The 25,742-nt window shown below is 37.8% G+C and overlaps 1 protein-coding gene across 2 annotated transcripts; it reads right to left on the bottom strand.

The window, feature by feature from the left end:
• Nucleotides 1–993: 993 nt before the first annotated feature.
• On the bottom strand, nucleotides 994–25,013 carry LOC115410349 (monocarboxylate transporter 4-like). 2 transcript variants are annotated; one of them, XM_030121962.1, is made up of 6 exons: nucleotides 24,981–25,013; nucleotides 17,673–17,916; nucleotides 14,739–14,882; nucleotides 12,478–13,082; nucleotides 5,918–6,098; nucleotides 994–3,062 (listed from the first exon to the last, which is right to left on the bottom strand). In XM_030121962.1, the coding sequence occupies exons 2-6, from the start codon at nucleotides 17,893–17,895 to the stop codon at nucleotides 2,755–2,757; spliced, it is 1,461 nt and encodes a 486-aa protein (XP_029977822.1). In that variant the 5' UTR covers nucleotides 17,896–17,916; nucleotides 24,981–25,013; the 3' UTR covers nucleotides 994–2,754. The 2 variants fall into 2 exon arrangements, with proteins under 2 accessions (XP_029977822.1, XP_029977821.1); XM_030121961.1 differs by lacking the exon at nucleotides 24,981–25,013 and having other exon boundaries at nucleotides 17,673–18,223.
• Between the last annotated feature and the right edge of the window lie 729 nt (nucleotides 25,014–25,742).

The raw sequence follows: 25,742 nt of genomic DNA, 5'->3' as shown, positions 1-25,742 counted from the left end.
TTTGAGAACCAGTTCCCAGTGGCTCGATTCCTTAAAATCGTTTGCCTGTTTAACGATTCTGTTTATCGATTCTGCTTTCATTGCGCGTGCATGATGAGGTCACGCTGGATTGTTTTGGTCAGAACGTAGCCAACATGACGTTGAGACAGAAACGGTCCAAACAGACCACACCAGGTCCAAACAGACCACACCAGGTCCAAACAGACCACACCAGGTCCACTGGAACACTGTCAAAGCTTCCATTTGTTCTAAAGGGTGGAATCCCTCCAATACGTTCAAACATTTGTCCACAGCATGTGATTCATTTACAGCACAGGTGTCAAACATGCGGCCCGGGGGCCAAATCCGGCCTGTAGGATGAATTTGTGAAATGCAAAAATTACACTGAAGAAATTATCAATCAGTGGTGTAAAAATCATTTTAATTCAGGTTCCACATACAGACCAATTAAATCTCAGTTGAGTCAGACCAGTAAAATTTTATCATAATGACCAATAAATAATGACAACTGCAGATTTAATCTTTGTTTTAGTGTAAAAAAAAAAAAGGAAAATCACATGAAAATGTTTATATTAACAAACAAAAAATGTGAATAATCTGAACAAATATGAACAACTTGAAATGTCTTAAGAAAAGTAAATGTAATTTTACCAATATTTTGCCTGTTACTAAATGTTTTATGTATTTGTAATTGTGATGTAAGTTGTAATGCACATGTGTAAATGATAAAGTGAGGCAGAATATTGGTAAAATTACCCTTGTTTTCCCTAAGATATTTCAATAATTATTTCAATATTTATTTTTTCAGATTTTTAAGGAAACACTGTGGATGTAAACATTATCCTAATGTAATTTTACTTTTTTCACTGTTATTATTTTACTGGTCCAGCCCACTTGAGATCATATTGGGGTGAATGTGGCCCCTGAACTAAAATGAGTTTGACAGCCCTGATTTACAGGAATGTAATGTATTTGAAACAACACTTAGCGATGCTTGTAAATCTAGCGGCAGAGTGAACACCAGGGAGGTTACAGTGCGGGCAACAAAAAGTCCTGCCCCCTCAAATAAAAGTTTCCGAAGGTAGGGGTAAGGAAACAAGGTGGACAACATCGGGAGACATAGAGGAATTAGTAAAGTGTCTTAAAGGTGGGGTCTGAGATCTTAGAAAACGGTTCGAGCAAGCTACATTTTGAAAGTACTCAGTTCAAAAGTCCAAACCCCTTTCTTCAGACGTCCCTCCGAAGCCACGCCTCCAGAGTAGTTGCACGTGCAATGCTTGTTCCTGAGGGTTCACGAGCGCTGCACAGCAACAGTTCCCTGGCTGAGGCTCTGCTCTGTACCCGGGTCAGGCTCTGACGCCGTCTACGGTCCGGTCCGACACCGGCTGAGGCTCCGTCCCCTGCTTCGCTCCCGTACGCCTCGGACTCCTACCCCGACTATGGCCCCGGCTGAGCCTCCAGCCGGCGTATCCAATGCATACCTCATTCAGTTTCCTCTAACACCCCGCTCCTCCAGAACAGCCCCAGTTCAGACCTATGTGACTGTTACATTTCCTAGTGGTTTATGTTAGTCACTAAACAGTTTGCCGGTGAATTTTCCATCCTAATAGAACTAATATAGCCAGGTTCTGGCTACGCTTCCTGTACAATCACTCCAGCTTCTGGGAACGCATGAGTCATACTCAAAGAGGGGTACGCGCTGAGGGGGGAAGGGGGGAGGGGTAAATGGCAGTTGAGTTTGATAAGACATATCATTGTTCAATAATTTCGAGTGGCGCTCAAAATGATGTTTCTTCAGTCCTGTCCATTCCACAGGTGACTGATTTTTTTTAAATTTTTGTGTTAGAGCATTTAATTAATTAGTTGTAATCGGGGTGTGAAGGGGATTTTAAGGAATATAATAAAAAATGCACCAGAAAAACATCTCAGACCCCACCTTTAAGTCCATCCCCCCACCCTCTAAACCAGGCTGGCGTCATCTGTTCTTATTATTTGTCCATACTGTATATGTTATATTTTCTGTGCAGATGGAAATATAAAAGACAGTTAACGCAAACACACCCGTTTATACTCTTTTATTCCTTCACCCAATAAGAACTGATAAGAGAATCGATAAGGAATCGGATTGATAAGCAAAATCGATAATGGAATCGGAATCGTTAAATTCCCATCCCTACGCAACACAGAAGAAGACATACGAGGGGAGGGAATGATGACGGTTCTTGGGACTATTTTTGAAGGAAAAATCCACTTTCTGTTTCAGATCGGCCATGCTTATTTTTATTTACGTCTGCTTTCTTGTTTATCAGTCAGCTCACTTCTTGATCGGCTACATTCCGTTCCACGTGACTATGGAGTTGTCGGCTTTCCCCACACCTGTGAAGATTTCTGGTCGTAAATACTGAACAAGTTGTCGGCCCCAACCTGTTTCGGGGCTGATTCTCGGGACAAATTGACTCTTAACACACCTCAGACCACAGGAGAATCTGATAAGACATAAAATAATCTGGTGTCGGGAAGGGGCAAAATCAGGACAAAAACAGCCTGATTATCTTTATGTGTGTACTCCGCTAAATCAGCAAATCCAGAAGCTCAGTGGCGCCCTCTACTCTTTCAAACACACCTATGAAAACAACAAACAAACCAAAGTGCGTCCAAGGAAAGCCCCAGCTGTGTGGTCCTGTTGGATATTTATTTGTCGCCCTCTCGGCTGCAGAAGACCTTCAGGACTGGTTCTCGTCTGTGGTCGTATTTTCATAGCGACGTGGCCGGCTTCTCCTCACTGTCCTCGTCCACCTGCTTCCCCCGTTGATCACCTTCCACACCAGTGTCTCTTCCGTTCTCTGTGACTCTCAGGTTCTCATCTCCTTCACCTCCTACATCTTTGCCACAGTTCAGCCTCTCCATTTCTGTTGTGCTCAGAGCCATCTCTGTCCCTGGATCCTTTTTCCCTCTGAGGAAAAAGAAGTTCCCCAGAGCGAGGACACAAGCCGACAGCACCACTTCACATCCGGCCAGCAGGAACACGTACATGTACTTATGTGTGGTGTCCAAGAGGCGACCTGGAAGAAGAGTTCAAGAAGAATCAGTATGACGCAGAATAGAACACTAATGCCGCGTTTCCACTAAGTGGAACCGGCTCAACTTGGCTTGGCTCGACTTGACTCTGGTACCAGGTCCTATTCCTGTAGACCGTTTCCATTACAGGTTCTTACAGTACCTGGACGTCATAGCGATGTGGCGTGTTACTTCCGTGTCGTCTGCTCAGAGTTGCTGGTAAACTCGCTCGTGTGTTGTCTTGTCAAGCTCATGCTGAATTTTTACATCTGAACCTCCTCGACAAACCATGGTGTAGTTTTACAGGCTGTCATCATGTGGATTAATCTACCGCTATTTTTACTGTAAACTTCCGCTTTTGTTTTTTGTAAAATGGCGGCTCACAGAGACAATTCTCCGCAGTGTCCGCAGTGTTTACACATCACATTTTAATATCTGGTCCCCAGTCTTGGAACCATGGCAGAGGTGATACCAAAAAACTAGTACTGGGTACCAGATTCCAGGTCCTTTTTCATAATGGAAACGCAAAAAGGCCGAGTCAAGTCGAGTCGAGCTGATACCACGTAGTGGAAACGCGGCATAAGAAAAGCCAAATAATGAGCATTAGAAGAGCTTTATCCATATGAATGAAAATATTCTGCTCAGCACTGACAGGGCAACGAACCAATGAATTCAAATTCTGTGTATGACATTATATCAGTGGTGTGAACTCTGTGAGGTTTGGTTGTTGAAACATGTATTGATCTGTCAATTACCATTTTGGATTTGTTCCCTAAGAAGCTAACATCTGTTGACAAGCATTTCACTTGGATTCTTACTGATCCAACTCTCAAACTGTAAATTCATTTTGGTTGGTCAGCTTTGGAGAGAGAGTTTAGAGAAAGGAAGGGTGTCTCCTTCCAGAACTTGGAGGGAAGGCACTTCTGACATGTTTTACACAGATCCACATGTCTCTATGACCGCTGAAGTAAATCCAATGGGGTTTTCTGTAAGATGGAGGTAAGAAGTTATAGTTTCAAACCCTGAAATGGCATTTTGATTGATTCACTATTTTTAAAGTTATTGCAGAAAATCCGAGTGTAATTTTTTTGGGGACATACAGTATATCTTATAATGTGAACACATTCTGTATGTCCTTTTTATTCTGTTAATCTGTATGTTGTGTGTATGTTGTAGGCTTGTGTTAGATGGACAATCAAGTTTATTATTAATGAGAAGTCCAAATGAACAAGTGGAAAAGTGGGCGGAGCTTACTAACACTCCCACAACAATTTGCCCCTCCTACTCACTGATATCCTGCCTACCCAAGGATTAATGATAAGTGTTAACTTTCAATCTTTTCAAAAAATATTTTTCACAAAAAAAGTTTGTAAAAAATGCAGAAATTGAGGGAAAGGCAGATGTAAAGAACAGGTGTTAAATTTGAAAAGAATCAGGTGAATAGTGTTGGTTGGAGAAGTATTCAAAGTTGAAAGTGAAAGTAGATTTAAGTAAAACATCCAGAAGTCCTGCAGTGACCCAGAGGTAAACTTAAAGGTGCAGGAGACTTTCGTGACCAATTTTTCATCAAATCTGTCAAACCTGTCATATCCTCAGTATCATGAATCTGTAAGTCTGTCTGTCATTACTCACCTGAATCTCTTGCATTACGGTGAACAGTTTCTTAGTGTCATCTGTCACATCCCTGTCTACTCTGCTCTCGCTCTCTCTCTCTCTCTTTCTTTCTCTTTTTCTCTCTCCCATTCTCTCTCTCACTTCTCAGCCACACCTCCCCATTACTCTGCCTGCCACACCTCCTCATCAGTTTATCACCCTCACCTGTGAGCACAGCTGGGCTCATCAGGTAGAAGGTATATATTCACCTCTCTCTTCTCTGTTCTCTGCCAGATTGTTTCTACCACAGTGTGTTACTCTCCAGCGTTTTCTCCAGTCTGCTTTTCTGATCCTGACCACGTTTGTTCCTGACTTGCCCAGCCTGCCGCCTGGAGATTCACCTGCCTGCCTGTTCAACCACGTCTACCTGTCTGAGCCCCCAGTACCCGACCACTCCTAGTCTGATCACATCTCTCTGCCTGATCCTCGGATCACTGACCTGCCTTCCGTTCCTTGACCACATCTCCTGCCTGCTCCCCTTTGGTCTCGTTTGGATCTTCTGGTTTCTGACCCCCTGCCTGTCTCTGGTTAACCTGTTGCCTGTTCCTAGTTTGTTGCTTGTCTGCCAGGTAATAAAGACTGTGCTCTTTGAGCACCAGAAACTGCACTTGGGTCCTCCGTTGTACTTGTCACAGCCATCCACCAGAGACAAACCATATGTTTACAAACAGAGCCGGGAGGTAACTTGGGCATCTTCGGAATTTTGTCGTGACGTGCATTGAGGTACACAGAGATTCACGCAGCCGCCTGACAACGGCAGCTGCTACAGACACGACGCAGAAACACCAGGAGCTCCATTCCCTCTATGCATATTCCTCCAGCTGTTTCCATGTCGTGTGTTTCATCCATATAATATCATATGCTCGCGAGCCTTCGCTTCCCACAATGCACGTCGTGACAAAATTCCGAAGATGCCCACATTACCTACTGGTTCTGTTTATAAACACATGGACTGTTGCTGGTGGATGGCTCTAAGAAACTGTTCACCGTAATGCAAGAGATTCAGGTGAGTTATGACAGACAGACTTACAGATTCATGATACTGAGGATATGACTGAGGTTTGACAGATCTGATGAAAAATTGGTCACGAAAGTCTCCCGCACCTTTAAGAACCCCTTAAACTGAGTTTGTAATGGGTCCTCCTGGTCTTGGATAGTTCACATATGAGGTCAGTACTGTCAGTTCCATCCTCCTCCATGGTCTGACCTGCTCCAGGTGGTCCCACCAGAACAGCAATGGCTTCCATCAGCAGCACCAGGCCGATGGCACTGGTGAACTTCTCTGTTCCTACGATGGCCATGAGGACTTCAAACTGCAGAGCTCCCACCATACCGTAGGACATCCCAAAGAAGACACAGAAGACCGCCAGACCTGCGTAGGTGTTTGCCTACAAGAGAAAAGGACAGCATATGCTCATTTTCACAGTACATGTAAGATCTAGAAGCTCTAAAAAAAAATTAAGTTTGAAACAAATAGAAGGCAGACAGGTGTGGGTTACAGCCCTGAACTCAGTGTTTATATGTTAGAGTGAACGACAGGCTGGTTTCCTGCACCTTCAGGCTGGTTTCCTGCACCTTCAGGCTGGTTTCCTGCACCTTTAGCCTGGCTTCCTGCACCTTCAGCCTGGTTTCCTGCACCTTCAGCCTGGTTTCCTGCACCTTCAGGCTGGTTTCCTACACCTTCAGGCTGGTTTCCTACACCTTCAGCCTGGTTTCCTGCACCTTCAGGCTGGTTTCCTACACCTTCAGGCTGGTTTCCTGCACCTTCAGGCTGGTTTCCTGCACCTTCAGCCTGGTTTCCTGCACCTTCAGGCTGGTTTCCTGCACCTTCAGGCTGGTTTCCTGCACCTTTAGCCTGGCTTCCTGCACCTTCAGCCTGGTTTCCTGCACCTTCAGGCTGGTTTCCTACACCTTCAGGCTGGTTTCCTGCACCTTCAGGCTGGTTTCCTGCACCTTCAGCCTGGTTTCCTGCACCTTCAGGCTGGTTTCCTACACCTTCAGGCTGGTTTCCTGCACCTTCAACCTGGTTTCCTGCACTTTCAGCCTGGTTTCCTGCACCTTCAGGCTGGTTGTGTTTTCTCACCAGCTCTTACGGTGTGTTCACTACAGTTAAAATGCTTACACAAGGTTTCAGTAAAAGCAAAGTGAACCACCAGTTTAAGAGTCAGACCATCTATCAGCTGTGGACGTTACACAGACTGCAGAGTGGAACCGTGTTCGTTCTGTAGTCGATAACAGCAGACGTCTGTTTTTAATCCTGTTATGTTTTTAGTTCATGTAGACCGCTGCTCACAAATGTGAATGATGACTTCATTTATAATTTACTGCCTGTTATAATCCTGTTAAAACGGCTTCTTCTCCAGATTCTACTACAGATGGGAGTGAAATTTCCGTAATGACCCAATAAAACCAAAAAAGCGCAACATCTCAGGTTTCACAAACCGTCGGACTTTTTCCAATTATACAAGCAGTGACAGTTCCATTCCAAGGCTATTATCGTTAATGAAAACTAACGCAATGATGAAAACTGCAATTGAAAAAACATTTTCATTAACTGAAATAAATAAAAACTATATTTAAAAAAAAAAAAAACATAATTAACAAACTGTATTGTGTGTTTACAAAATTAACTAAAACGGGAAAAAATTATGGATAAAATTCCCTTCGTTTTTGTCTTTGTCAATGTCGGATTGATATGAAATCATTTTATTTTGCTCCAGCAATTTCAGCTGTTGGCACCATACGACACTTCACGGTCCGTCACTTGTGGTTTCCAGTCGTCTTCTGGTCCCCACTCTACCTGGAAACATGGAGACTAAGCAGAGTCCTGTCTGGGATTTATTGGAATACAACGGAGAAGAAGAGAAAAGATACAACTAAATTAAAGTTAATACTAAAACTAAACTAAAACTAAGCATTTAGAAAAAAAAATGAAAACTAATAAAAACTATCAAACCTGCTCTAAAAACAAATTAAAACTAACTGAATTAGAGAAAAAAAAAGTCAAAACTAAATAAAACTAAACTATAATGAAAAATCCAAAACTATTAGAACCTTGTTCCATTCATCCAAAGTGCATGTGTGAGGGTGTGTCAGCTGTGACGCGTCAGGGTTTAAAGGGTTAAACATGTAGAGTCGGTTTGTTTTCAAAGGTACCAGGAACCTTAGATTCAAAACTGTTTCCTCTGAGTTTCCCGTTTACAGTCAGTCGGCAGTTAAAACTAGTTCTGTTATTTTATTTTTTTTTTGTTTGCTGAATTTCATTGGCCTGTTGCACATCAGCACATCCTGTGTGGTTTCATCACTGCTTCAGATGTTGCACACATTTGACATAATAGAGTTTTAGTCACTGAGTACATGAACATTTAGTTAGTTAGTTAGTGTGTATTTGAACATATGTCTGATGTTTAACAGACTCTGACTTACCTTCCTTACACTCTTTTAACTTCTGATTCAACATATTTATTTCAGTTTAGCAACATTTTTCATTCAGGGTCTTTCACCTTCTTTTATTTTTTTCCATATTAACCTCCTGACATCCAGGAAATGTCAGCAAAGTACCAGCTTTTTTTGTTTTTTTATTAAATAAGTGCCTATATTGGAAACATCATAATGCAACAGTTTTTTCAGATGCAGTTTTTAAAGTTTTATGGAATGTCCTTTGTGGTGGACAGTTTTTTGGGGGTTTTTTTTGTATAGAGTTGTGAAACTCTTGTCCACAAATGTGGACAAAAAACCCATAGCTGGGTCTTAAGAGTTTAATATGAACCTTTTTTTTTCACTTTTCACATTTTTTTTCCAGACTTTACAAATTCCTGATTCAAGTTACATTTTTCTGCTTCTGTCTCAGTGTGATTTTTTTCCCCCATTAACAGCATTTTCTGTGTTAAACTTTTCTGTTCAAACTGTTTTTCAATTTAGTGTTTTATAATTCGTGCTTTAAAAATAATAATAATAAAACATTCAAAGCATTACAGCAGAACCAATAAAAAGTATAGGCATGAGAAAACAAAACAAACAAAAAACAAAAAAGAAAAAATCAGATAAATAGATAAAACAGATAAAAACTTCAAGTTTAAAAGAATCCAAATTCTCTTCAAATGCAGCTGAGAACAGGTGGCTCTTTAACCTGGATTTAAATAAACTGAGTGTTTCAGCTGATCTGAGGTTTTCTGGGAGTTTGTTCCAGACATGTAGAGCATAGAAGCTGAGCGCAGCTTCTCCATGTCTGGTTCTTGTACATAAAATGTGCTGTAGAAATCAACCTGCCTTGTCTAAAGTGTTATGTCTGAGTCAAGGTTATTATCGTTAACGAAAACTAACTAAATGATGTAAACTAGAATTGTAAAAACATTTTCGTTAACTGAAATAAATAAAACCTATAATTAAAATTAAAAAAAAGATAACTAACTGAAAGTGCATTGTGTGCTTACAAAACTAACTAAAACATATAAAAATTATGGATAAAATTCCCTTCGTTTTCATTTTTGTCAATGTCGGACTGATACGAAAGCGATTTATTTCAGTCAAGCAATTTTAGCTGCTGGCACCCTATGACACTTCACAGTCTGTCACTTCTCGTCACTTGTTGTTTAGAGTCAGAGACTAAAGTTGGTAGAAAGCAATAGAGTCCTGTCTGGGATTTATCTGAATAAGACAACGAAGAGGATAAAAGATATGAAAAAAAAAGTAAAACTAAACTAAAACTAAGCATTTAGAAAAAAAGAAAAGAAAACTAATAAAAACTAGCAAACCTGCTCTAAAAATGAGTTAATACTAACTGAATTAGAGAAAAAAAAGTCAGAACTAAATAAAACTAAACTATAATGAAAAATCCAAAACTATTAGAACCTTGGTCTGAGTCTGAGACAGAGCGGTTTGAGGAAATCCAAACCTGACGTCATACACACACATCAGTAAGGCTGTAAGAAACTATTGGTTCTACAATATTTTATTTCATGATACTGTATCGATATTAAAAAATACTTTTATTTTTAGGTATTTATTCAAATGGAGATATGGCGGAGGTTAGTGTTTTTGTTGTCTGATAAACATAATTTTATTTATTTGTTTGTTTGTTTGTGTGTATGTATGTTTTTTGTAATTGTAATTTTATTTTTATTTATCTGTTAAAAAAAAAAAAAAAGTTTTTACAGACGAAAGTTTTTGCAATATAGTATTAAATTCTGTTCTGATCAAATAAAAATTGGTTTAGTATTTGGTATATTTCTGCTATAATTAAATTTTCCCAGGAAATAATATCTTAGAAGAAGGAACAAAATAAACAAAAAATATTGCCTTGTTAACCAGATCATGATATATCATATCGTGGTCCTAATATTGTGATTTGTTATACACATATTGCCAGGTTCGTGCCAATACACAGCCCTACCAAGGTTCTAATAATTTTGGATTTTTCATTATAGTTTAGTTTTATTTAGTTCTGACTTTTTTTTTTCCTCTAATTCAGTTAGTTTTAATTAGTTTTTAGAGCGGGTTTGCTAGTTTTTATTACTTTTCGTTATTTTCTCAATGCTTAGTTTTAGTTTAGTTTAAGTTTTTTTCGTCGTATTCAAATAAATCCCAGACAGGACTCTGCTGCTTTCTCCCAACTTTAGTCTCCATGTTTCCAGGTAGAGTGGGGACCAGAGGACGACTGGAAACCACAAGTGAACACAAGTGACGGACTGTCAAGTACCGTATGGTGCCACTAGCTAAAATTGCTAGAGCGAAATAAATCGATTTTATATCAATCTGACATTGACAAAGACAAAAATGAAGGGAATTTTTATTCAGAATTTCTATATTTTAGTTAATTTTGTAAGCACACAATACAGTTAGAGTTAGTTATCGTTTTTTCTTTTAATTATAGTTTTTATTTATTTCAGTTAACAGAAATGTTTTTACAATTCTAGTTTTCGTCATTTCATTAGTTTTCGTTAACGATAATAACCTTGGTGACCACAAGTGACGGACCAAGAAGTGTCATATGGTGCTGCTAGCTAAAATTGCTTGAGCAAAATAAATTGATTTCATATCAATCTGACACTGACAAAAGCAAAAACGAAGGGAAATTGATCCCTAATTTTTATTCGTTTTAATTAGTTTTGTAAACACACAATACAGTTTCAATTAGTTATCGTTTTTTCTTCAAATTATAGTTTTTATTTATTTCAGTTAATGAAAATGTTTTTTCAAGTCTAGTTTTCGTCATTTCGTTAGTTTTCGTTAACGATAATAAACTTGACCACTAAAAGCAATGAAAAAATAACTATAACATCTCAGAATGTCATTACATATTTTGAACATGGCATTTGTAATTTAGAATTTGTTGTAAATTTGATCATTTTATTTGGAAAATTTCATATACACAACAATAAGTATATCAAAACACACCCCAAATTTTAAAATCTTCCTAATGGAATTTGAAAAATATATTAAATCTTTAGAATTGATCTTTAACAAAAAAAAAAGCTCCAGCACCCTGGCAATTTATAAAGAATTGACTGAAGTCTCTGATGCATTTTTTATTTATTTTTGTTAGATATGTTACTTTAATTTATTTATTTTATTTTATTTTATTTTACACTATTATTTGTCTATTCTACTTTGTGTATTTAAATCTATGCATTATTTTCTTAAATTTATTTGTTCAAATGCTTTTTCTTTTGACATCTTGATGTTTGTTCAAAATTTATATGTCTTTTATACCTAAATTTTATCAATAAAGTTGGAAAAAATAAAAAATAATAATAGTAATAATAATGAGCTTGACCCCCCATATGGAGCCAGTTTAGGGCCATAAGATTTTGTATATGAAAATATAAAATTTGAAACTGAAAATTAAAGTTTTGATCTTGAATTTTGAAAAATACAACAATGTATTCAAATTAAAAATATGTGTATGAAAAGTTTTTTTTAGGTTAAATATAATTTTGATTCACTACGGTAATTCTTTTGAATAAATCATTTCTTTTCATTTTTCACTTTCATATATATTTTAATATTTGAGGTTTAATTTTTTTTTAGTTGCATGTTTTATCTTATGTTACATTTACCTCCACCAGGAGGTATTGTCATCACTTTGCTTTGTGTGTTTGTTTGTTTGTTTGTTTGTTTGTTAGCAACTTTACGGGAAAACTATTCCAACCATCTTTACCAAATTGTCCCCACAGATAGGCCTAGGCCCTGGGACCAACCCATTAAATTCTGGGCCAAGTAGGCCAAAGTTCAAGGTCACAGCAAGGTCACAAAATCTACACTTTTCCTATTTCTCATCATTGAGCAATTTTCCAAAATTCATAAAAAATTCAAAATGACTCTGATTAGCCTCCAATTTGATCCACCTGTAGCTTATAACAATATCTTGTATCTGGCACAAAACTGTCCACATCCACTGTGGAATGTGGACTCTGTGGACATTTACATTTAACACTGAAAATCCCATTTGCCACACATTTTTCATTATAACTCAACAAATATTGATTGGAATTTAATTACTATGTTTGACCGCAATTTTTCTGCTGTATAGAACAACCTTGAAACTGTTTAATTAAATAGAACTAGTCGATCCACACATGCACACCGTTCAGGGTGCTTGGTGGAGGTTTGCATTCTCTGAACACTTGTTTTAAGTGGAATACATTGTTGTATTTTTCAAAATTCAAGATCAAAACTTAAATTTTCAGTTTCAAATTTAAAATTTTCATATACAAAACTTATGGCCCTAAATCGGCTCCATACTCCTCCACATCAGCGCAGTGTTACCTGTGATCCGATGAGGTCAGTGCATCCGTTGAAGAGCATAGCGAAGCTGAGCAGGTACACGCTCTTTGGACGAACGCACTTTACGCCTGCGATGAGTCCGCAGATGGGGCGGGCAAACATATCCACCACTCCTAAGGTAGTGAGCAGCAGAGCAGACTTGGTGTCCTCGTAGCCTAGCGATTTAGCGTAGCTGACCACGAACACAGGAGGCACGAATAGGCCCAGCACCATGATGGACGCCGCAACCGTGTACACCAGAAAACCCCTGTCCTTGAACACAACAAAGTCCAACAGCTTCTTCTTGGGTCTGGTCTTGGCCTCTGCAGCTGTGGGACCGCCCTCCTCCAGCTCCTGGGGTTTTTTGGGGGGTACAAGGGGTCTCATTAAGCCCCCACAGGCACAGCAGTTTAGCAGAATGCCCCCCAGTATGAGGAACCCCCCCCTCCATCCGTAGTGGTACTGCAGAATCTGTCCCAGCGGAGACAGACAGCACAGCGCCACAGGGCTGCCGGCCGCCGCCAGCCCGTTAGCCAGAGGACGCTTCTCACTGAAGTAACGGTTCAACATGACCAGAGAAGGTTGGAAGTTCAACGCCAGACCCAGACCTGAGGACAGAGAGAGAGAGAGAGAGAGAACGATAGAATGATAGATAGAACGACAGAACGACAGAACGACAGATAGAACAATAGAACGATAGAACGATAGATAGAACGATAGATAGAACGATAGATAGATAGATAGATAGATAGATAGATAGATAGATAGATAGATAGATAGATAGATAGATAGATAGATAGATAGATAGATAGATAGATAGATAGATAGATAGATAGATAGATAGATAGATAGATAGATAGATAGATAGATAGAAAGAGGAAGTTCAAAATACAAAATACGGTCTGAATTTTTTGCTTCTGAATTTTTTGCATCTGATTTTATTTTATTCTAAATTTATGAACATAGTTAAATTGAGAGACAAAAAATTCAGATGCTTAATTTCAGTGCAAAAAAATTCAGTGCTCGGAATTCAATGGCTTTTATAATTCAAAGTCTGATGAGACACATTTACTTCCACAGTGTTTCCAACTAAAGTTAATATGAATTTTAAACATTTTTCAGACAATCAGTAACAAAGAAAATTCTACATAATGTGAAGTTAATCTGAGGAAACAAAATGTACTTGAGTTTTTATAAAAATGTGTTAGTAAAAGTCTACTTCCTCCCACTGCTTTTTGAATGAGCAAATGAAGTCATACTTTGTTTTCATGTATATGTATAAGTTTGTTTTTTTTCCATGATATCTTACTATCTGTTTTATTTCAACGAACTAAGTAAGATTACATTGCTTTGTTGCACATTCGAAATAAACCAAACCAAACCAAAATCAGAATATCAGAATGAACAGATCCAGACCAGTTAACCAGGAGCTGAACTTCCAGAGCCTTTAAACCACAGGTGTCAAACATGCGGCCTGGGGGCCAAATCCGGCCCGCCAAATGGTCAAGTCTGGCCCTTGGGATGAATTTGTGAAATGCAAAAATTACACTAAGATATTAACAATCCTTTTAGTTCAGGTTCCACATTTAGACCAATTCAATCTCCAGTGGGCAGGACCAGTCAAATACTATCATAAGAACATAGAAATAATGACAACTCCAAATGTTTCTCTTTGTAAATGTAAATATTTTCATGTATTTACACTGAAACAAAGAATAATTTAGCAAAAAATGTAAATAATCTGAAATGTCTTAAGAGAAGTAAGTACAATTTTAACAATATTCTGCCTGGTACTAAATGTTTTGTGTATTTGTAGATCCACTGTGATCTGTAAGTTATAATGTAGTTGTAAAGTAACTGAGGCAGAATATTGTTAAAATTAAACTTTGAAAGGATAGTTTCATAATGTAAATTAGCTTTTTTCGCTCTAAGACAGAGAAAAGTTTGGAGTTTACATTATTTATATATTATTATGTTATTATTTTACTGGTTCGGCCCACTGCAGATCAAATTTAGCTGAATCTGTGAACTCTGTGAACTAAAATGAGTTCGACACCCCTGCTTTAAGGTAAATCCAAACATACGTCACCTGTTCCGCATAAAACAGTCTTTGTCCCACATTTGGTTGGTTGAGATCTGACCCTTTAACTATAATTATTCGATATATTTATGTGTATTAATTAAAGGACAGTGGTATGAAAACCTCAGCTAACAGATGTGTTGAATCCATATCAGAAGTGTGGTTTTTCTGTTGTTGTAATCACCTGTAATGACTCCAGTGCACAGGTAGATCTGGATGATGTTTGTAGCGAAGGAGGCCAGGATCATCCCCAGAGACGCAAACAGTCCACCGACCATCATGACCGGACGGCAGCCGAACTTGTTCACCAACACACTGCACAGCGGACCTGTGGAGGAACTGAAGGTCAGACACAGGCTGAAAGCACAAGCAGCTCAGATCAGCTGGATTACTTCTATCAGTTGGATTACTACGATCAGTTAAATTACTTCTATCAGTTTGATTACTTCTATTAGTTTGATTACTTCTATCGGTTGGATTACTTATATTAGTTCGATTACTTCTTTCGGTTGATTACGTGAAGTAGTTCGATTACTTCTATCAGTTCAATTACTTCTATCAGTTCAATTACTTCTTTCAGTTGGATTACTTCTATGAGTTCGATTACTTCTGTTAGTTCAATTACTTCCATCAGCTGAATGACTTCTATTAGTTCGATTACTTCTACTACTTCGATGAGTTCTATTACTTCTATCTATCTATCGATTGCAATCTTTGACAGTTTTTTGCAACGTGTTTCTATTGCCAGTTTTCTATTGTGTGATTTACATTTTGAGCATTTCTGAGGGTCATGGAAACTCAGATAGTGACGTGTGTGTGTGTGTGTGTGTGTGTGTTCTACATTTACATTACATTTACATTTATGCATTTGGCAGACGCTTTTTTCCAAAGCAACTTACAGGGGAAAACCAAAAAATGAAAGAAAAATACAAGAACAGATTAAAAACATAAAACAGTTGTACACTTAAAACCCTGTCATACAGAAGAATAAAAGCAAAATAATAGACTAAAATACAAGAATAAATTAAGAGACATAAAAGCAGCTGTACACTTAAAAACAGTGAAATAAAAATACCAAGAAAAACAACGGAGTAGACATGATAATACATTTAAAATGGAATGTCAGAAAGTGCTAGGACAACAGGTGTTCTCTGCAGAGCTGGGTCTTCAGGAGCTTCTTGAAGATAGGCAGGGATGCCTCTGTTCTGGTAGTGCTTGGTAGATTGTGGAAAAAGCCTGGATTGCCTTGTGTAGGCTCTCAGGACTGCCAGACTACGTTCCCCAGATGAGCGAAGTGGTCGTGGGGCAACATAAGCTTTTATCAGTGCACCTAAGTAGGTAGGAGCAGACCCATGGGGAATTTTGTAGGCTAACATTAATGATTTGAATTTGATGCGGGCAGCTATGGGTAGCCAGTGTAACTCAATGCGTAAGGGGGTGACATGTGCCCTTTTAGGCTGATTGAAGACCAGACGCGCTGCTGCATTCTGGACCATCTGTAGTGGTTTGACAACACAAGATGGGAGGCCTGTTAGAGGAGCATGGCAGTAGTCAAGGCGGGAAATAACCATAGTCTGCATCAGGAGCTGGGTGGTCTGTTGGGTTAGGTATGGCCTGATCTTTCTTATACTGAATAGTGTAAAGCGACATGATTGGCTGACAGAGGCAATATGATCTGTGAAGGTCAACTGATTATCAATCATGATTCCCAGGTTACGTACTACATTGGTAGGAGCCAGAGATAAGGAGTCAATTTTGATGGAGATGTCCTGCTGTATGGTTGGCTTAGCTGGGAAGACCAGCAGTTCAGTTTTGGACAGGTTCAGCTGAAGGTGATGGGCTTTTATCCATGCAGATATGTCAGAGAGACAATCTGAGATCCGCACTGAGACTGTGGAGTCATCAGGTGGGAATGACAGATAGAGCTGGGTATCATCAGCATAGCAGTGATATGAGAAGCCGTGTGAGTGGATGATCTGACCCAGTGAGGTGGTGTATATGGCAAAAAGGAGGGGGCCCAGCACAGAGCCTTGGGGGACCCCCATGGTGAGGCGGTGAACTGCAGATGTATACCCTAACTAGGACACTTTGAAGGACCGACCAGTGAGATAAGATTGAAACCAGGAGTGTGCATGGCCTGTGATGCCCATGTTCAAGAGTACAGATAACAGGATGTTGTGACTGACAGTGTCAAATGCTGCTGATAAGTCGAGTACAATGAGTACTGAAGACTTGGCTGCTGCTCTAGCCTCTTTCAAGGCTTCTGTCACAGACAACAGAGCCGTTTCAGTGGAGTGGCCGATTTTGAAGCCAGATTGGTTGATGTCAAGGAGGTTATTTTGGGAGAGGAATTCTGTGACCTGTTTGAAAACAGCCCTTTCAATGGTTTTAGAAAGGTATGGGAGGAGTGAGACTGGTCGATAATTCTCCACTTGAGTGGGGGTGAGGGAAGTGGTGTTACCTGCGCTTGTTTAAACACTGTAGGAAATGTTCCTGATGTCAGTGAAGCATTAATCACATGTGTGATTGGTGCTGTGATAGTAGGGGCTACAGACTGTCAGAGGTTGGATGGAATAGGGTCCAACAGGCATGTCGTAGGACGGCTAGAGGAAAGGAGTTTAGACACCTCGTTCTCTGTGAGAGGGGTAAATGAAGGGAATGACGCAGTTGGGCTTTTGTCTGTTGAGTTAGTGTTACCCATAATCAGGGGAAAGGGAGGAGTGTATGATGATGATGATGATGATGATGATAACAATGAAGGAGGAATGCAGTCTATTAGTGGATCAGTGAACTGACTGCTGATAGTTGCCACTTGATTTGTGAAAAATGAGGCAAAACTGTCTGCTGTCAGGTTGGTAGTGGGTGGTGGAGGTGGAGGGTTGTGTAGTGTTTTAAAGGTTGAGAACAGTTTCTTGGTGTCAGTTGCAGAGTGAATTTTGTTATTATAGTAAGCCTTCTTCGCAGCAGTAACACTGGATGAGAAGGATGCTAACAGTGACTGGAATGTGATCAGGTCGGAAGAGCTTTTTGTTTTGTGCCATTTTCTCTCTGCAGCTCTGAGGTTGGCACGTAGCGACCGGAGGGTACCATTGAGCCATGGGTGGGACTGGTGTTCTACCTGTGCCATAGAGCATGCTCAGTAGGATGGAGGAGATCCAGGCTGTATCGCTGTAACCAACGTCAAACTCATGGATGAGCTCCTTGAAGAACACGCTAACGGCTTTGGGGAAGGCGTAGGAGAAGCCTGTGATGACGAAGCAGCCGGCCAGCACCGCCCAACCCCACCCACCGTCCGGCGCCTTCACTCCACTGGGTTCGTCGTCGACCACAGCTCCGCCCATTATGGTCTGTTGCTATGGTAACTATAAATAAAATGGCAAAAACACACAGATTTATTGGTACACATCCCACCTTTACCGTCCACAGTTATGGTTCATCCAGAACCATTCCAGCACCGATGGAATGACTGAATCCAAAGGTGACTGATCCTTTTCTGTTTCTGAACCAAAGCTTTGGAATCGTCTCCTACCTCACATCAGATCCAAACACCGACAGTTTGAAGTCCCACTTAAACCCATGTTTTTACTCTGGGTCTGTTCAGTCTGACACAGTTTGGTTTTTCTTGTTTTATTCTGTTTTTATCTGACTCACATTTGCTGTTCTGATCTCTATTTAAATTTTTCTTCTTTTGATATCTATTTATTTACATTTTTCTTGTTTTGATCTCTGTTTATTTACATTTTTCTTGTTTTGATCTCTATTTATTTAAATTTGTCTTCTTTAAATCTGTTTATTTACATTTTTCTTCTTTTGATCTCCATTTATTTACTTTTTTCTTCTTTTGATCTCTATTTATTTACATTTTTCTTTTAATCTCTGTTTATTTACATTTTTCTTGGTTTGATCTAGATTTATTTAAATTTTTCTTTTAATCTGTTTATTTACATTTTTCTTGTTGTTTTGATCTCTATTTATTTCAATTTTTCTTCTTTTGATCTCTAACTATTTACTTATTTGAACTTATGTGTGTTAAGTTTTTCTTCTTCCCACTCCTTTTCGAGTGTAGATGAATGATTTTGGAATTTTGAATTTGCATGCATTCTGTAAATGCTCGAAATAAACAAACAAACGAATGAATGAATGAATGAATGAATGAATGAATGTATGTGTTTATTGATTATTCCTGTCCCTGAGTCTTAGTTTTCTTTTCACTTTCTTCTGCTGTAGCCCATGTTCTACCCTGATTATTTAATGTTATTATACCTTTGTCTGTGAAGCACTTTGGGTCAACATCTGTTGTTTTTAAACGTGCAATATAAATAAATTGACTTGCCTTGACATTACTAACATTCTGACCTATACTACTTATTCACAAGTTCTCACAAGACCCTTCCTTTCCATATGCACACACATATGGATGACTGTATACAATAATCCTTTTCTGAAGCCCAGTGTTTGTTCTTAACTTTAATCACATTAGAAACAACAAAAGTGTGAGGGTAGAAGGTTCTCAGACCAGACTGAAGTCAGTGCATCAACCTATAAAGACCCAGAGCTACTTTTGGGTCAGTTCCCAAATGAAATTGTCTCTATATTTATATTTTCTAAAGTGTTTTTATTATATTATTATCTTAAGTGTTTTATTATGAGTCATTTATTATACTATTATCCTCTGTATTTTGCCTTATTTGGGTCTTTAAGGGTTAAAGGTGGACATTTGGGTCTTTAAAGGTGGGCGTTTGGGTCTTTAAAGGTTAAAGGTGGACGTTTGGGTCTTATAGGTTAAAGGTGGACATTTGGGTCTTTAAGGGTTAAAGGTGGACGTTTGGGTCTTATAGGTTAAAGGTGGACATTTGGGTCTTTAAGGGTTAAAGGTGGACATTTGGGTCTTTAAGGGTTAAAGGTGGACATTTGGGTCTTTAAGGGTTAAAGGTGGACGTTTGGGTCTTTGAGGGCTCAAGGTGGACATTTGGGTCTTTATAACACGTAAAATAAACTACAGTCTAGCATATTTCAATCTGATAACACTGTTACTGAAGTTAAAGAAACTCATTCATTCATTCATTCATCTGAACCCCCTTTATCCTCACTAGGGTCATGGGGTTCTCTGGAGCCTATCCAAGCTATAGGGATGTAACGATATGAAAATTTCATATCACGGTTATTGTGACCAAAATTATCACGGTTATCATTATTATTGCAGTATTGTTGAAATTGTGCTCAGAATGTTCAAAAAGTACTGATACACACACTGAAATAATTTAACCAAGTTGTATTTTTTAAAAAAAACAAAACAAAACAAAAAACAAAACAAAACAAAAAAAAAAAAACCCAAATAAATAATTGGCACAATGTACCTTCTGTTGCAGAAACATTCAAATATTAACCCTTAGTGGTCTGAGCCTATTTTGGCTGTTTTTCAGTACTTTTGATTTTGCCTTCATATACTATATAAAAAACTGTTTACTATACCCATGTTTGGGATCTTTTTTTTTCAGCACAACTTCATCTATCTCATCTCTCTACTATTTTTTTCACTTTAACCTACTATAGCAACACAAAAGGACAAAAAACACACAAAATATATGAAATCCGATTTGAAAAATGTATATAATTTCTTGCATATACAACAAAAAGATGCTTAATGAACCTTTTCACAGACTTTAAAAGTCAATATTGGTTCCAAATATTAGGTATATAAAATTAAAATTGTAATAAATTAAAACTATACTCAGATATTTGACATAAAAGCAGATCTTTACAGAGGCATTTTCTGCGGTGATCAAACACGGTTATCATGATAATTAGAATTTAAACGGTAATGCTTAGGGGTGTTAGAAAATATCGGTTCTGCAAAATATCACGATATTTCATTTCGCAATACAGTATCGCTATTAAAAAGTACTGTATCGATATTTTTAGGTATTTATTCAAATGCAGATATTGTGGAGGTTCATTTTTGTTTATGGTTTTTCTTTATAGTTTATATCTTATTTATTATTATTTAACACTGTTTGATTAAATAATGGTTATTTAAATCATCCTAAAAGCACTTTTTACTGTTTGAGAGGCAGATGGTAGTTCCTTTGTTGGGTTCCTGATGTTAGTTCTGAACTAATAGAATATGAACATTTGAACAGGATCTTAAACTGTAATGTCTGTAAAACAGAATTTCAGTTTGAACACAGGAACATTTTGTGATATAACATTAGATCCTGTTGGGATCAAATAAAAATGTGTTTAGTATTTGTGCAGATTTATGGTGTAATTCAATTCTTCAAGGAAATAATCATTTAATTTTTTTCTTTTTTTGCCTTTTTAACAGTATTGTGATATATCGTATAGTGATCCTAGAGTTGTGATTTGTATTGTATCACCAGATTTTTGCCAATACACAGCCTTAGTAATACTAACTGTTGGCAATTTTACCATGGTTTATCGTTATACCGGTAATCGTTACATCCCTACCCAGCTACTTCATGTCCATGACATGTCCAGTTCACCCTGGACATGTCTCCAGTTCATCACAGGGTCCATTTGATAAGACTGTTACTGAAGTTACAGGAAGTATTCCATTACATTCATGTTATTGCAGCTCAGCTTTGTATGATTCTGTAACTTCTCCAAAAACCAAATGTAGTGTCATGATGAGCCTCAGTTCACAGCTAAAAAAAACAAAAAAAGCTGTGTATTTGGACAGGGCAGACCGCTTCATAACACAGAAAAAAGCCCTCCATAATAATAATAATAATAATAATAGTAATAATAATAATAATAATAATAATAATAATAATGATGATAATAATAATAATAATAATAATAATAATAATAATAATAATAATAGTAATAATAATAATAGTAATAATAATAATAATAATAATAAGAAGAATTTCAACATCACTGTATAATCTTTTGCCTTTTCTCTTAGTTTTGTCACTTTAATGTGCATTATCCTCTGAAGTCCGTTGTTTCTAATCATTCGCTCAATCATTTACCCAGCGCATGCATCACATATGATATCAGGTCTTTATTCCGTTCTTCTTACAGTGGGTCTAAGCGGTTGTGGGTTTAATTTCCTCAAAGCATTTAACAAAACTATCATGAATTACTAATAGTAATGTTAGATGAACTACAAACACAAAGGCAGTCTGACTGTCACAGCCTTTACACTGACTCCAAACCAGGACCAGCGAAGTTATTATTGAAGGAGCCATTGAACTGAACTGAACTGAACTGAAATGAACTGAACTGAAATGAAATGAACTGAACTGAACTGAAATGAACTGAACTGAAATGAACTGAACTGAACTGAAATGAACTGAACTGAACTGAACTGAAATGAACTGAACTGAACTGAACTGAAATGAGCTGAAATGAACTGAACTGAACTGAACTGAACTGAACTGAAATGAACTGAACTGAACTGAACTGAACTGAAATGAGCTGAACTGAACTGAACTGAAGTGAGTTGAATTGAATCCAGACTGCCTCAGTGGGCCAAACCCTGGTGGTCTAGGTGAGGTTAGGGTCGTTCAGTTCTGGTCTGATCTCAGCTGACTATGAGCCAGTCTAACTATAGAACCAGTCTAATTATTGAACCAGTCTAACTATAGAACCAGTCTAATTATTGAACCAGTCTAACTATAGAACCAGTCTAATTATAGAACCAGTCTAACTATAGACCCAGTCTAACTGCAGAATCACTCTAACTACAAAACCAGTCTAACTGTAGAACCAGTCTAATTATAGAACCAGTCTAACTATAGAACCAGTCTAACTATAGAACCTGTCTAACTATAGAACCAGTCTAATTATAGAACCAGTCTAACTATAAAACCAGTCCAACTATAGAACCTGTCTAACTATAGAACCAGTCTAACTATAAAACCAGTCCAACTATAGAACCTGTCTAATTATATAATTATAGAACCAGTCAAACTATAGCACCAGTCTAACTCCAGAACCAGTCTAACTATAGACCCAGTCTAATTATTGAACCAGTCAAACTATAGACCCAGTCTAATTATACAACCAGTCTAACTATAGAACCTGTCTAACTATAGAACCAGTCCAACTATAGACCCAGTCTAACTAAAGAACCAGTCTAACTATAGAACCAGTCTAATTATAGAATCAGTCTAACTATAGAACCTGTCTAACTGTAGAACCAGTCCAACTATAGACCCAGTCTAACTAAAGAACCAGTCTAACTATAGAACCAGTCTAACTATAGAACCAGCCGAACTACAGAACCAGTGTAACTATAGAACCAGTCTAATTATTGAACCAGTCTAACTATAGAACCAGTCTAACTGCAGAATCACTCTAACTACAAAACCAGTCTAACTGTAGAACCAGTCTAATTATAGAACCAGTCTAATTATTGACCCATTCTAACTATAGAACCTTTCCAACTATAGAACCTGTCTAACTATAAAACTAGTCTAATTATTGAACCAGTCTAACTATAGAACCAGTCTAATTATTGAACCAGTCTAACTATAGAACCAGTCTAATTATTGAACCAGTCTAACTATAGAACCAGTCTAATTATAGAACCAGTCTAACTATAGACCCAGTCTAACTGCAGAATCACTCTAACTACAAAACCAGTCTAACTGTAGAACCAGTCTAATTATAGAACCAGTCTAACTATAGAACCAGTCTAACTATAGAACCTGTCTAACTATAGAACCAGTCTAATTATAGAACCAGTCTAACTATAAAACCAGTCCAACTATAGAACCAGTCTAACTATAGAACCAGTCTAACTATAGAACCTGCCTAACTAAAGAACCTGTCTAATTATATAATTATAGAACCAGTCAAACTATAGCACCAGTCTAACTCCAGAACCAGTCTAACTATAGACCCAGTCTAATTATTGAACCAGTCAAACTATAGACCCAGTCTAATTATACAACCAGTCTAACTATAGAACCTGTCTAACTATAGAACCAGTCCAACTATAGACCCAGTCTAACTAAAGAACCAGTCTAACTATAGAACCAGTCTAATTATAGAATCAGTCTAACTATAGAACCTGTCTAACTGTAGAACCAGTCCAACTATAGACCCAGTCTAACTAAAGAACCAGTCTAACTATAGAACCAGTCTAACTATAGAACCAGCCGAACTACAGAACCAGTGTAACTATAGAACCAGTCTAATTATTGAACCAGTCTAACTATAGAACCAGTCTAACTGCAGAATCACTCTAACTACAAAACCAGTCTAACTGTAGAACCAGTCTAATTATAGAACCAGTCTAATTATTGACCCATTCTAACTATAGAACCTTTCCAACTATAGAACCTTTCTAACTATAGAACTAGTCTAATTATTGAACCAGTCTAACTATAGAACCTGTCTAATTATTGAACCAGTCTAACTATAGAACCAGTCTAACTATAGAACCAGTCCAACTATAGACCCAGTCTAACTAAAGAACCAGTCTAACTATAGAACCTGTCTAATTATTGAACCAGTCTAACTATAGAACCTGTCTAACTATAGAACCAGTCCAACTATAGACCCAGTCTAACTAAAGAACCAGTCTAACTATAGAACCAGTCTAATTATAGAATCAGTCTAACTATAGAACCTGTCTAACTGTAGAACCAGTCCAACTATAGACCCAGTCTAACTAAAGAACCAGTCTAACTATAGAACCAGTCTAACTATAGAACCAGCCGAACTACAGAACCAGTGTAACTATAGAACCAGTCTAATTATTGAACCAGTCTAACTATAGAACCAGTCTAACTGCAGAATCACTCTAACTACAAAACCAGTCTAACTGTAGAACCAGTCTAATTATAGAACCAGTCTAATTATTGACCCATTCTAACTATAGAACCTTTCCAACTATAGAACCTGTCTAACTATAGAACTAGTCTAATTATTGAACCAGTCTAACTATAGAACCAGTCTAATTATTGAACCAGTCTAACTATAGAACCAATCTAATTATTGAACTAGTCTAACTATAGAACCAGTCTAATTATTTAACTAGTCTAACTATAGAACCAGTCTAATTATTGAACCAGTCTAACTACAGAACCAGTCTAATTATTGAACCAGTCTAACTACAGAACCAGTCTAATTATTGAACCAGTCTAACTACAGAACCAGTCTAATTATTGAACCAGTCTAACTATAGAACCAGTCTAATTATTGAACCAGTCTTACTATAGAACCAGTCTAACTATAGAACCTGTCTAAATATAGAACCATTCTAACTATAGAACCAGTCTATCGTACACTCTCTCCACACACACATCCTTTCCACCTGTTACTGTGTTTCATCCGGGTCTTTTCCCTTCCTGTTAAACATCAGTTAGACCCAGTCCACTCAGCCTGTTCATCCTCATCCATGTGGAAATCATCCAACCTTCACATAAAAGCAGAAAAAAAAAAACTGTACCTGAACAGATGCTGTCGCTGCGGTAGAGGCGCGTCAACCCCGTGAACGCGCTTGAGTGACGCTCTTTATAAGCGGTCACGCACACGCCCTGTGGAAACTCCTGCGTTGCCCTTGTGTCTGTCAAAGCTCCGCCCTTCCGGGAGCTGAACGTGACAGTCTGCACCGCGCCACTGTCTTCCATCCTCCACTGGTGTTAAATGACACAGAGGACACAGACACAAAGGTCCACCTGTTGGTTCACACACTCACACTGCTTTAATAACAATAATAATAATAATAATAATAATAATAATAATAATAATAATAATAATAATAATAATAATAATAATCATCATCATCAGATGATGATGATGATAATAATAAACACAGACACAAAGGTACACCTGTTGGTTCACACACTCACACTGCTTTAATAATAATAATAATAATAATAATAATAATAATAATAATAATAATAATAATAATAATAAACACAGACACAAAGGTCCACCTGTTGGTTCACACACTCACACTGCTTTAATAATAATAATAATAATAATAATAATAATAATAATAATAATAATAATAATAATAATAATAAATGTTATTTATAGGTGCCTTTCAGGACACTCAAGGTCACCGTACAAAGCTGTTAAAATAAATAAAACACAATTAAAGCTACACACGTACATATGCAAAACACAGGTACAAATGGTAGCAGATAATAGTGAAATTATGGAACAGAATAGGACTGTGTGAATAAATAACTTCACTCTTATTCTG

This window comes from Sphaeramia orbicularis, chromosome 19 (assembly GCF_902148855.1).
Source record: "Sphaeramia orbicularis chromosome 19, fSphaOr1.1, whole genome shotgun sequence".
Taxonomy (NCBI): domain Eukaryota; kingdom Metazoa; phylum Chordata; class Actinopteri; order Kurtiformes; family Apogonidae; genus Sphaeramia; species Sphaeramia orbicularis.
The sequence above is the reverse complement of the archived record's forward strand: the minus strand, read 5'-3'. Positions and strand labels throughout refer to the sequence as shown.

Excerpts from the sequence above, each read along its gene's own strand:
- LOC115410349 (XM_030121962.1), bottom strand. The coding sequence starts at position 17,895 with ATGGGCGGAGCTGTGGTCGACGACGAACCCAGTGGAGTGAAGGCGCCG. Across the intron at positions 14,883-17,672 it reads GAGCATGCTCTATGGCACAG|GTCCGCTGTGCAGTGTGTTG; the intron begins GTAGAACACCAG and ends GTTCCTCCACAG. Across the intron at positions 3,063-5,917 it reads GGTGGGACCACCTGGAGCAG|GTCGCCTCTTGGACACCACA; the intron begins GTCAGACCATGG and ends CTCTTCTTCCAG.